We start from the raw sequence: 13,177 nt of genomic DNA, 5'->3' as shown, positions 1-13,177 counted from the left end.
GTTTTCTTGGAGTTCAAAGAAGCAGGAGAGTGTGGCACAGTCAACTGCCGAAGCTGAATATGTTGCAGCTGCTATGGCGACATCACAGGTGTATTGGCTGAGAAAGATTCTTGGTGATATTGGAATGAAGCAGAAGGAGGCTACCGAGCTGTTTTGCGACAACCAATCAGCAATTGCTATGAGCAAGAATCCTGTTTTTCATAACCGCACTCGACACATCAACATCAAATATCATTTCATCCGTGAAGCCATTGAAGAAGGTGAAGTTCAGCTCACATTTTGCAAGTCCGAAGATCAAGTGGCAGACATCTTCACCAAAGCACTTCCAAAGGAAAAGTTTTTCAAGTTCAGAGAACTTCTTGGTGTCATGGAGCAGCACATTAAGAGGGAGAACTGTAGTTAATGTGCAGCAAAAAAAAAGTTTAATTATGCTTTTTGTTTAGAGTGTCATTAGTAGGTTGGCTGATTATGACACTAGTCATTAATTCTCTAGCATGTGTTTTCATTTCCTAGAAAAGGTGTCTCGTATTCCATCTTTAATTAGTAGAGATGGAGAGTCTTTTGTAAGTTGAACCATTTTTTTCATCTATCTAATTATCAGACTTTCTCCCTTGAAAACTCACCTCCATAAGAACTCCTAAAACAGAGACTATACAACCATCATCTCAATCAAAAACAAAGGAGAAATTCTAGTGCCAACGATCCAACAAAATGAGTAATGAAAACTGATCAGATTAAGTTTACACAGAAATATTAACCTGCAGTAGCAGAAACTAATTAAAGAGAGAAGACTTCACTAAAATTAGGCTAATAATCAATCACTACAACTTCAAAGTTGGAACTGTCCAACCTCGCATGTTCTTTATCTTGCTCCAGAACTACAGCGGTTACCTTGAGGTCTAGTTGGTCTCCATATAAATCCTCTTGTTCCTCTATTATCTGTTTAGCTGACAGCAAAACTGATTCACAGCAATATTCCAATTCAATTGATCTGAGTGTTGGTATTTCTCCAATTTCTGAAGGGATCTTCAATCCATTTATACCTCGAAGACAAAGCTCCTGAAGAAGTGGAAAGTGGGAGCTCTCTGACACAGTCCAGTTTTCCAGATCATCAAAGAAGGACAATGTTAATGACTTGAGGCTCGGGAGTTGGTCTTGTATTGTTTCCCACTTGCCTGTTCTGAAGCGACCTCGCCATAATACGAGCTTCTGAAGAAGTGGTAACGAACCTATCATTGGCAGTATGTCTTCCCACTCAAAAACATTTTCTAGAAAGAGACTCAACTTCTTAAGGGATGGTGGGAAGCTCATCTTCAGCACGAACTTGGTACCAGTTTACTAAGACATTCAAGATAGCCAACCCAGGACACTGTATTACAAAACCTTATTTTCAATTTTTTGACATTGGGAATTCTTTCAACAACATCCTCTCTTAATATGAGATCCCTCGCTCCTTTGAGCACCTCTAGATTCTCCATGATAATAACATCATTGTCGATTCTCGGAGGATTCGGGAGACACAAATGCTTGTATGGGAAGACGGCATGCCTAAGTTTATGCATTTTCCAAATTTCAATTGGTGCAACAAAATAATCTTCACAGTCAATGATTAGTGTGTGTAGATTCCAAAGAAGATTGATTGAAAGAAACACATGCTCCCTAGCTTTAAAAGCAAGGTATCGTGAATTCACCAAGTGAAACACATTTTCAGAGGAATAATTGCAATTGAAATAACAATTCTAAGGCCCATCAAGTGTCTAGGCCCAAATAAAGCGGACCGAGTTAATTTGGTTTCGGTATATTAAAATGAAGCCGCAGCCTTTTCCGGCCCAATAAACAAGAAAAAACATTGAATTCTCTGGTTTTTTTTCACTTAACATATCATGGACATCGAATATATGGTTCGACATAAATGCAGAATTTCATGTCATTTATGAACCTAAATTTAGAAGTCGTGACCCTTTCACTAAAGCCATATGAATTAGAATATGCATGTAAAAAATATTCAACTTAAAGTCTTGGTTAATATTTTAACCTATTAAACAAAAGATTTAGAATTACAATACAGGTTTTTTTTTGTCTGTAAAAGACAACAAGCAAACTCATGTATTGTGAATGACTCATTTCAAGCAAAAAATCATTTTCTTTCTTTGTTTGAGTTGTAACTGAAGCTAGTTTTTGCATTGTGCCTTAAACTTTATCTAGTTTACCTAAACGCTTATAATTCTATGATGAAAGAAATTCCAAATTTGTAAATGAGATATGAAATTGAATTGACTTGTAGTCACAGAAACAGAAGAGAGAGAAGAAATGAATTCAGTCTAAACATCACATTTTAACACTCAAGTTGGAACTTTTAACTTCAAAGTTGGAACTTGCCAAGCTCTGCAGCTCTCCTTGTGCCTTGTAGACTTCAACGCGAACATGAAGGTCTAGTTGGTCTCCGTATAAATCCTCTTGCTCCTCTAATATCTGTTTAGCCGACAACACTGCTGATTCATTCAATAATACAATTCAATTGATTTGAGTGTATATATTTCTCCAATTTCTGATGGCATCTCCTTCAAATCATCTAAAAACCAAAGACAAAAAGCTCCTCAAGAAGTGGAAAGTGGGAGCTCTCCAACATTGTCCAGTTTTCTAGATTGCTACATTCAGACAATCTTAGTGACTTGAGACTGGGGAAATGACCTTCAATTGTTTCCCACTTGCGTGTTCTGAAGCGACCATAATTTAATACGAGCTTCTGAAGAAGTGGTAACGTACCTATCGTCAGCAGTGTGTCTTCCAACTCAAAATCAAATGGTACAGAGAGAATCAACTTCTTAAGGGAGGGCGGGAAGTTCATCTTGTTTACGTAGTTCCCAATATCGATCGAGTCAATCCACAATCGCAAGGATTCCAACTTAATAAGACATTGAAGATAGCTGAGATCACACACTTTCTCAATCAGTTTCCCATCGAATCCCATATACAATTTTTTGATATTCGGAATTCTTTTAACAACGTCTTCACATAAATTGAGATTCATCACTCCTTTGAGCGACTCCAGATTCTCCATTATAATGACATCGTCATCAGCCATCGGAGGATCAGGGAGATGCAATTTCCCATGTGTGATCTCCACGTGCATAAGCTTATGCATTTCCCAGAATTCAATTGGTGAAATAGAATCCCATGAATCAATAATTAGTGTATGCAGATTCCATAGCAGATTGATTGAAGAAGGAATTGCCAACTTTTGATGAGTATTAAGAGCAAGGTATCGTGAGTTCACCAAATGAAACACATATCCTAGGGAATACTTCTCTTCACTTATCCTACCACCAATATAAGCATTCAAAGTCCTCAAATATCTAGAATTTGGGAATTGCTCAACTTTGTGATCATGACATATATATGGACGAGCATGTGCCATAGATTCTAATGCATAGTTGATATTTTCCTTTGAAGTGCTTTTCGGGATAACAATACGCCGTTGGCTAATTATTCCATGAGGCCTCTGTTCTTTGATGACGTAAAAAAACCTCTGTTTTTGAGCTTCTTTTATCGATAGATCTCTTAATAAATCATGAATTTGAAGTATTTTACGTTCCCAAGTGACCCCAATTCATGAACTAGAATGAGATTTCTATCGACTAATTCTTTTAAGCACTCCTTGGCAATTGTTTTCAAGCTTTTGTTGCCTGTTGGCTTAAGAAATCCTTCAGAAATCCATAGCTTGACGATTGTTGAGGCAACAATTGAACGATCTTCCTCAAACACTCCCATATATAGAAAACAAGGCTTTAGATAGGAAGGCAAGTACTTATAGCTTAGTTTCAATATTCTCAAGCAATAATCGTTATTCTCTGAATTTACTATTGAGCTTATGCTTTCCCCTATGTGCTCCCAATATTCTAGTGTATTTTTGGATTTTTCCATTAGACCCCCTATCACAATAATCGACAAAGGTAGTCCATTACACTTTTCCATAATTTTCTTTCCTATTTTCTCGATTTGAGTAGGAAATTTTTTTTTCCCCAAATACAATTTTGGAGAACAAATACCAACTACTGACCTCGTCAAGAAATCTCATGTAAAATTTGTTATAGGAATCAGCCAAGTGGTCAGCCAAGTTTGACATCCTAGTTGTTACTATTATTCTACTACCATTACCGCCATGAGGAAACGAAAATTTCAACTTATCCCAAGCATCTATACTCCACATATCATCCAATATAATGAGATACCTCCTACCCCATAAACACTTGTGTAATTTTAGTTCTAATTCCAAATCTTCCTCATCCATACTGCTCGAGTACCCTGTTGCTTGAGAGAGAACTCTCCTTAGCGTTTCTCTTATATTATAATCTTGGGAAATGGTAGTCCAAACACAAATATCAAAATGATCTTTAATAAGCTTGTGTTCAAACGCACCTTTTGCAAGTGTAGTTTTGCCGATGCCACCCATCCCCACGATAGGGATGATTTGGAGATTGGTGTTGCCATCAGTAAGCCTATGCAGGAGTTGAAGAAGCACATCATCAAACCCTACCATGAGATGGTTCTTCTCAGTGGAATTGGATCTTAAACCAGCATCATCAGAACCCACGTTTCTCTGGTGAACTACCTTCTTCGTCGTAATCCCAGCCACCTCTTTCTTCATCATATCCAAATCTTCTATCACATTTTGCAGATCTTGATAGAAGTGGATGCAACTGATTTGTTCATCAACACCATCAACAGGAAAGTGAATAGTGTCAATTATATAGGACTCGATCACATCTTCCGCCACATGACTTGCATCTGAAATGCGAATTAGAGGTGAGTTACAGAGATCCCCATGGCCGGATTCAAACATGATTTAGTTCATAAAAACCAACATTTACATAAATTTACAATAAGAATTATAGGACTACCACATCAACAATAACATCAAAAACCCTAAATAAGTCAATAATGATTTGAAAATATTGAACCATAATAAAAAAATGAATCCTATCTTTGGAGGACCCGGATGCTACAAAAGGGATTTGGATCCATTTTCCATATTCCATTTCATCTGAGTTTTTTGATTGATTTGACTTAAAAAGTAATTGAACTTAATTTCTAAAATATAACCAAACTACCCAAATTTAATTCTATAATCAAGCTAAAATTCATGAATGATGAAATAGTTATTTCGGTTATACCAATTTTTTTTACCAATAATATACATGGAAAATTAAATAATCAGCATGTTTTGGAAGATATAACAACTGCTTAAGCATTTTGAAAAGATCTACTCACCCATAATGCGAATCTCCAATGGATCTGCTTCGTCGTTGTAATCATAGGGTGATTTGTAGCACTCGAGAAATTCCTGCAAGAAGGTAACTATTTCTACGAGAGATTACACTTGTTTCTTGTCGAGAGAAATAGGAGGGGAAGGATGACTTTCAATATCATTTATGATATGCGTAAGAGAAACCAGAGCTGCATAAGCAGCCATCTTAATTCTTTGAAACTTAATGCACAAACATAGTGTAAATTGATTTGATAGGAAATTATTAAAGATGAATTTGGTATTTGGGCACTGTAATTGACACTTTAGAAACTTTTTGATAAACATTAGCATCATCGTTTGGCCTAACTACTTTAATTATTCATTTAATTATTATCTTTAGCTTGAATAAATATTGCCGTTATTTTGTTTATATATGAAAAGCATAAACAACTGGCCGTGACAGGCTGGTTATTCTTTGATAAAATATTACTACCACTTGATACCAATTATTACTAAAAATTATACTTCTTCCATTCCTAATAATTTATTAGCATTTGATATGGCACCTGTTTTAAAGAAATAGAATAAAAAATGAATTTAAAAAGTTAGTTCATTTAGAAATTCATGAACTATAAATGACCTACAATTAGAAATCTGTTAGGTCCAAACACAATAGGTAGTAACAACCTGATGTCTCACATTCCACTAACTTTTTAATCAACATTTCTTCATATTTCTTAAAACTCATAATCGGTCAAAGTGTGACTCTTAATCGGGGACGGAGGAAGTAAGATATTAGAGTTAAATAAGTGTTTTTTTATTATATTTAATATACCAATTTAATATTATGCTAGTAACTCAATCATTAATTTATGCTCCAAAAAGAAAAATGCGAGTACGATGAAACGAATAAAGTATTTCAAGAGAAAACATTTTGGATCATATTCTAAATTAAATCATCTCTTATCATTCAAGAGAGACATTGCCATAAAAGAAGTCCATTTTGTTGAAGCATCATAAATTCGAAATCATAAAATTGGGCTTTTGGCCCAAAGAATAAAAATTGGTCACCAAATCAACAGTCCATAAATCCAAGGTCATGTAAAATTCAAGAATGTAGAGCCATTTAACAATCCTAAGGCCCATCAATTTTCTAGGCCCAAATAAGTCGACCCAAATTAATATTTTCCGGCCCATTAAAATTTCCAGCCCACAGCATCGATTCTCTGTCCTTTTTCATTGAACAGATCATGGACATGGAATATATGATTTGAAATAAATAGAGAATTCATGTTATCGTTCTGCCAAACATGTAAATGTGCATGCTGATCAATTCGAATATAAACAATTTGTCCTACATGATTTTAATACGGGGTGCGATCATATCATTAACTCATATTTTTGTGATAACCTAATAACCCTGTCATTTTATGGGTCAAAAGTATCATTTTTACTAAAAATGATATTTATACACGATAAAATGATATTTTTTCAGCATGCATAAAATGATACTTTTATTCTATAAAATGATATTCTGTTTCATAAAATGATATTTTTCGTTCATAAAATGAGGGTTATTAGGTTATCACCATAAATATGGGTTATGATATAAAGCTATTTTATAGGTTATCACATCCCATTTTAATACAAACCTATTTATTTCTGATGGTGGATACATGAATTTGTCACATTGCATAAGGAGTAATAAGTTTATAAAGTACATGCACATTAGTGGAAAGTGGGAGCTCTCTAACATTGTCCAATTTTGATATAAACCTATTTATTTTATGATGGTGCATCGATTAGGACCTCGATCGCATCTCCAGTGGCATGAGCTACATCCACAATGCTATTTGAAACAGGAGTATCAAATAAACATTAAAGCTAATTGCTATTATACTTGTGAATAACATTCACGTACTATTTGAAATAGGAGTATCAAATAAACATTAAAGCTAATTGCTATTATAATTGCTATTTAAATTTTGTCACATTTTGACCATGTATAAGTTTTAAGAAATATAATGAAAAGTGAATTGAAAAAAATAGTGGGGAGTGGATCCTACTTTTATGAATTAGTTTTATAATAAAAATGTGAGTTGTAATGAGTTAGTATAATATAAGGCTCATTACAAAAAATGGTAAAAAAATAAAATGTGATAAATTTCGTTGGAAAAAATGAAAAAAATGTGAAAAAATTTATGGGACGCAAGGAATATCTTATAAGCTGTCGGCAATAGTTTTCAAAGGTGAAAAAAACAGCCACTCGACGTTTGTCACATTTATTGAGAGATACTATTCTAAGGCCCATCAAGTGTCTAGGCCCAAATAAAGCGGACCGAATTAATTTGGTTTTGGTTTATTAAAATGAAGCAACATCCTTCTCCTCGCCGGAAGCACAGAAACTTTAAAATTGGAACTTGCCAGCCTCTGCAACGCTTCATCTTTCTCCCAGACTACAGCACGGACATGAAGGTCTAGTTGGTCTCCTTGTGAATCCTCTTGCTCCTTCAATATCTCTTTAGCTGACAACACCAATAATTCATTGCAATATCGCAATACAATTGATCTGAGTGTTGGTATTTCTCCAATTTCTGAAGGAATCTCCTTCAATTTTTTCATATTAAAAAGACGAAGCTTCTGAAGAAATGGAAAATGGGAGCTCTCTGACACTGTCCAGTTTTCTAGATCTTGACAAGAGTTCAAGCTTAGTGACCTGAGGCTGGGGAATTGGCCTTCAACTGTTTCCCACTCGCCTTTTTTGAAGCGACCGAAATTTAATGTGAGCTCGTGAAGAAGTGGCAAGGCCCCTATCATTGGCAATATGTCTTCCCACTCAAAACCGATTGCGAAAGAGAGTTTCAAGTTATTGGTGGAGTAGACGAACAAACTCAAGGATTCAAGTTTAGTAAGACACTGAAGACAGCTGAGATAATTCACTCCCTCAGTTACTTCCATATCATAAATTATGGATAATTTCTTGATATTGGGAATTCTTTGAACAACATCCTCACTCAAATTGAGATTCTTCACTCCTAGGAGTGCCTCTAGATGCTTCATAACAATAATATCATCGTCAGCGCTCCGGAGATGCATCTTTCGACCAAGGAACTCGACATGCCTAAGTTTAAGCATTTTCCAGATATCAATTCGTCCAATAGAATCACCCTCACAAAAAATGATTAGTGTATGTAGATTCCAGAGCAATTTGATTGAAGTTTGCACACGAAAAGGAACGTTTTCAAAAGCAAGGTATCGTGAGTTCACAGGTTTTGGGGTATTTCTCTTTGTATAAAGTCCATATGCATGTAGTGTCCTCAGAAATCTAGATTTTGGCAATTCTAGAGCACTAATATTGTCACACCATAGTACACAAGAACGAACATGTGACATGGATTCAAAGGCATTGGGGATTTTTTCCTTAGAAGTACTTTTTGGAATAACAATTCGGTGTTGTCTAATTACGCCTTCAGGACTTTCTTCTCTCAAAACATAAAAAAACCTTTGTTTTTGAGCTTCTTTCATTGATAAATCTCTTAGTAAATCATGAATTTTGCAGGATTTTACATTTCTAAGTAACCCCAACTCATGAACTAAAATGAGATTCCTATCAACTAGCTCCTGCAAGTACTCTTTTGCAATTGTTGTCAAGCTTTTGTTGTCTAATGGTTTAAGAAACCCTTCAGAATCCCATAGCTTGACAATTGTTGAAGCCCTAAGCACACGGTCTTCCTCAAACACTCCCATGTAAAGAAAACAAGGCTTTAGATAGGTAGGCAAATGATTATAACTTAGTTTTAATATTCTCAAGCAATAATCATCATTTTCCGAATTCACTATTGAGCTTAAGTTTTCCTTTATGTGCTCCCAATATTCTACTGTAGGTTCGGATTTAGCCATTAAACCCCCGATCACAGCAATTGCCAGAGGAAGTCCCTTACACTTTTCCACAATTTTCTTTCCAATACTCTTGAGTTGAGTAGGGAAACCTTGTTCCCCAAATACAGTTTTGGAGAACAAAGTCCAACTACTAGCCTCATCTAGAAACCCCATCTTAAAAACTCCATAGGAATCAGTTAAGTAGGCAGCTAAGTTGGACATCCTAGTTGTAACCACTATTCGACTACCCTTACCACAATCAGGAAAAGAAAATTTCAACCAATCCCACACATCTATGGTCCACATATCATCCAATATAATGAGATACCTCCTACCCCATAAACACTTGTGTAATTTTACTTCCAATTCTTTATCATCCATACTACTCGAGGACCCTCCCACTCGAGAGAGAACTTGCCTAAGAGTTTCTACTATATCATAATCTTGAGAAATTGTAGCCCACACACATATATCAAAATGATCCTTGATAAACTTGTGTTCAAACGCACCTTTTGCAAGAGTAGTTTTGCCGATGCCACCCATCCCTACGATAGGGATGATTTGAAGATTGGTGTTTCCATCGGTAAGCTTATGCAAGAGTTGATGAAGCACATCATCAAACCCTACCATGTTAGAGCTCTTCTCAGTGGAACTGCTGGATCTTAAATCCGCCACGTTCCTCTGGTGCACTACCTTTTCCCTTGTTATTCCAGTCACCTCTTTTTTGATCATATCCACCTCTTCAATCACATTTTGCAGATCCTGATAGAAGTGGATGCAACTAATTTGTTCACCATCACCAATACCACCACCATCACCACCACCATCACCACCACCACCACCACCATCAACATCATCATCATCATCATCATCATCACCACTAGCACCACCATCACCATCATCATCACTAGCACCATCGTCAGTTGCTGCAGCAGAAAGGTGAATAGTGTCAATGATATATGACTCGATCACATCTTCAGCCGCTTGAGCTGCATCTAAAATTCGCATCTCCAACGGATCTGCTTCGTCGCTGTATGCAAAAGGAGAGTCATAGCTTTCGAGAAATTCCTGCAAAAAGACAAGTTTTTCAGTGAGAGATTCAACTTGTTGTTTATCGAGATAAATTGGAGGGAATGGATGAGTTTCAATATCATCTATGACTTTCATAAGAGAAATCAGAGATGCATAAGCCGCCATGAATGCTAAGAGACTGATTAGATGAATAGTATGAATGAAAATTAGATTAAATTGCAGTGATGAAGAAGACTAATATGATAGAATTATTTTGAAGATATCTTAAAATACTACTAATAACTTTTCAATTAAAGAATGACCCTTCATAGCAATTATGCATGATTCTTTTCAGCTACATTCCATTGCCTAAACGACACAACTGACAGCTCCCCACCCACAATTTCCCTTTTGCTAAGGACAAATAAACATAAAATTAAAGCAACTTGCATTTTTGCTTTTGAGTAACAATCACATATTTGAAATATAAAATGCCAGAATTTTAGTCCTTCAAAAATAGTAGAATATTGAGTTTTTTGTTCTCACAAATAGTAGTAAAATTATTAGCCAATAAATCCATGTGAAATGGACTCCTATTTGGAAGGTAAATCAGATGCCCTTCCGTATTAACGTTTCTTTTGATCACGACAGTAAATCGAAAAATAAAGTGCTAAGAAATTAAATATATTGACTTTTGTACAAACAATAAAGTCAATAAATAAAATACAATTCGATTTCAAAATTTCATCTAATAATTTATTTGTGACTAAAAATGTTTATCACCTTAGCAGTCGGCAATAATTTGCAAAGGTGAAAAAATCACCCAAACAGTCTCACAAGAGACAAAGAGTGAATAGTTTATGGAATTTGTTTTTGGGTAAAACTGAACTGCAAATTTGGAACCACTCTCCCATGCTATTTGCATTATTCTTTTTGGTGTATGTTTTAAACTATTCATATTATTTCTCTTTTAAATAGGAATTAAGGTGTCCATTTAAGATATTAGAATTCTTAAAATGTGACCAAAGAGAAAAGTGCAAATAGCACGAGGGAATACTTCAATAAACATTTTGGATCATATTTTAAATTAAATCGTCTCTTATTATTCAAGAGATTTGTTGAACCATCATTAGTTCAAAGTCATAAAATTGGGCTTTAGGCCCAAAGAATAAAAATTAGTCACCCAAATCAACAGTCCATAAATTCAAGGTCATGTTAAATTCCATCAATTTCTAGGCCCAAACAAGGCGGACCAAATAAATTTTTTTGGCCCATTAAATTTCAGCCCATTCAACATGAAAAAGCGCCGATTCTTTGCCCTTGTTATCACTGAACACATTATGGACATCAATTTAGCACATTAATTTTGATTAACATTGCTATCTCATAAATAATTATATTTAGATCTAGTTATTTTGTAAGTAAAATGGATTGAAATAAATGTTGAATAGTGTAAGATAGCTCAAATTTGTGACAACTTTAGGTAGGGATTTAAAACCGGAGATTTCTTGGCAATCTTCACTGGTTTTTACTGTTTTTTCCTTTTGCTGAAAGACCATATGAAGCTTGATTGTTCTTAGAGATTGTTTTTGAGTCTTTTCTGTGCTGCTTAGGTGGAAGGCAAAGAAGGCCTCGTTCCCGGGGTTCAGTAGTTTTTTACTATGGTTTCCCTAGGTTTATCTCGGTTTTGGGCAAAAATTGATGGTTTTTAGTGTAGCTCACTCTTTTTTTGAAATTAAATGGTGAATATGGATTTGAAAGCACACCACCAGTTTTGTGATTTAAAGCTACTTAGTGTAATGAGGTTTCACTTGTCAAATCGTACAACTCAATTGCTTACCTTTCTCAAGAATTTGGTGCGAATTCTCGTGCACTAGAAGACTTGATAGTCATTGAATTGTTTGTTATGGGGTTCTAATTTCTGTGGCAGGAGAGCCAGTGTAGTCCGACGGTTGATGAACTGAAATCCGCAAAGTGGGCTGTCCTCTTTAGAAGGGTAAGTGAATGAGATAATATGATACTATACTATTTTCTGTGTATATTTGCACATTGGGCTTGATTGATTGGTGTTGTAATGACAAATATTAGGTTGGTGATGATCTATTGATGTATCTGTTGAAGTGTACTTCAATATTTCTTCCTCTTCCCCAGAAGAAGCACCATCAGATTTGTGGCCGTTCCGTTGCCAAATTGTTCTCCGACTTCCCAAGAGGCATGCCTAAGTCTAGAGCTCCGCATCATCCACCAAGTAACGTTTATTGAGTCGTGACTTCTCACTTAACTTTAGCAATGCTTCAAGATTTTGATGATTCTTTGATCAGGACACGAGGCTAAGAGGCAAAGGGTGGTTAAGAGACTTCCATGAGGTATGTATCGAATGTCACACGGTTTGATATTTGGCTTTACACTAGGCATGATGTGTTTCCACTTCTTTAGGTGTACACGAACAAGCTAAACGGAAGGAGGGTGTATTCTTTCAAATGTGCTGGTTTTCGTCCCAGGTACGACGTGGAAAGGAAGAATGTTATTTGGTTGGGTTTGCATGCTTACAGAAGGGTGCTGCTGAAGAAGCACTTATGGTGAGGTGGAGAACATGTGACCTGAGCTCAAATATTGATTTTGTGATGCATCAATTCATATTCAGTTGGGCATGGGATGGATGATCTCTTCTTTTGTACAGTATCTTTTTGGCTTTCTATGCAATCGAATGCCCAAAATATGACTTCTATCCCAATTATCTTATGCCAAGATAATTTATTCTTATTCTGTCATCTATCCTATATTTTATTATCTCTTCCTTTAATTAATTAAATATTGTTTTTTAAAATTTTTATATAAAAAAAAATGCATCACTTAAATTAGGCGGAGAGACTAGAGATTAATGATTTATTTTGTAAGAAGAGTCCCGGTTTACTTTTACCATAAATGGTACTCCCTCCGTCCCATGTTACTTGCACTATTACTTTTCGGCACGTCACAAACTCCTTAAATTATTTATAGTTTAAGTTAGAATTAATGCATATAATTAATATGTTAGTT

General features: G+C 35.5%; 1 protein-coding gene, 1 long non-coding RNA gene and 1 pseudogene across 3 annotated transcripts; 1 reads left to right on the top strand and 2 right to left on the bottom strand.

The window, feature by feature from the left end:
* Positions 1-792: 792 nt before the first annotated feature.
* LOC148924067 (putative late blight resistance protein homolog R1A-3) lies at positions 793-5,473 on the bottom strand (annotated as a pseudogene). The gene is made up of 4 exons (XR_016132900.1): positions 5,272-5,473; positions 2,333-4,788; positions 1,404-1,548; positions 793-1,311 (listed from the first exon to the last, which is right to left on the bottom strand). The product of XR_016132900.1 is annotated as a putative late blight resistance protein homolog R1A-3 (transcript).
* Positions 5,474-7,464: 1,991 nt separating this feature from the next.
* On the bottom strand, positions 7,465-10,426 carry LOC148924066 (putative late blight resistance protein homolog R1A-3). Its single transcript, XM_089060325.1, has one exon. The coding sequence runs from the start codon at positions 10,322-10,324 to the stop codon at positions 7,592-7,594; it is 2,733 nt and encodes a 910-aa protein (XP_088916451.1). The 5' UTR covers positions 10,325-10,426; the 3' UTR covers positions 7,465-7,591.
* A 1,837-nt stretch (positions 10,427-12,263) lies between these two features.
* Positions 12,264-12,901, top strand: LOC148924065 (uncharacterized). Its single transcript, XR_016132380.1, has 3 exons — positions 12,264-12,386; positions 12,460-12,504; positions 12,575-12,901. It is a non-coding gene; the product is annotated as an uncharacterized LOC148924065 (long non-coding RNA).
* Positions 12,902-13,177: the final 276 nt, after the last annotated feature.

This window comes from Salvia hispanica, chromosome 6 (assembly GCF_029641045.1).
Source record: "Salvia hispanica isolate PSC_SH4W2 chromosome 6, Shi_PSC_v1, whole genome shotgun sequence".
NCBI classification, from domain to species: Eukaryota; Viridiplantae; Streptophyta; class Magnoliopsida; order Lamiales; family Lamiaceae; genus Salvia; species Salvia hispanica.
Note: the sequence above shows the minus strand (reverse complement) of the source record. Positions and strands in the feature narration are given on the sequence as shown.

Excerpts from the sequence above, each read along its gene's own strand:
- LOC148924066 (XM_089060325.1), bottom strand. The coding sequence starts at position 10,324 with ATGGCGGCTTATGCATCTCTGATTTCTCTTATGAAAGTCATAGATGAT.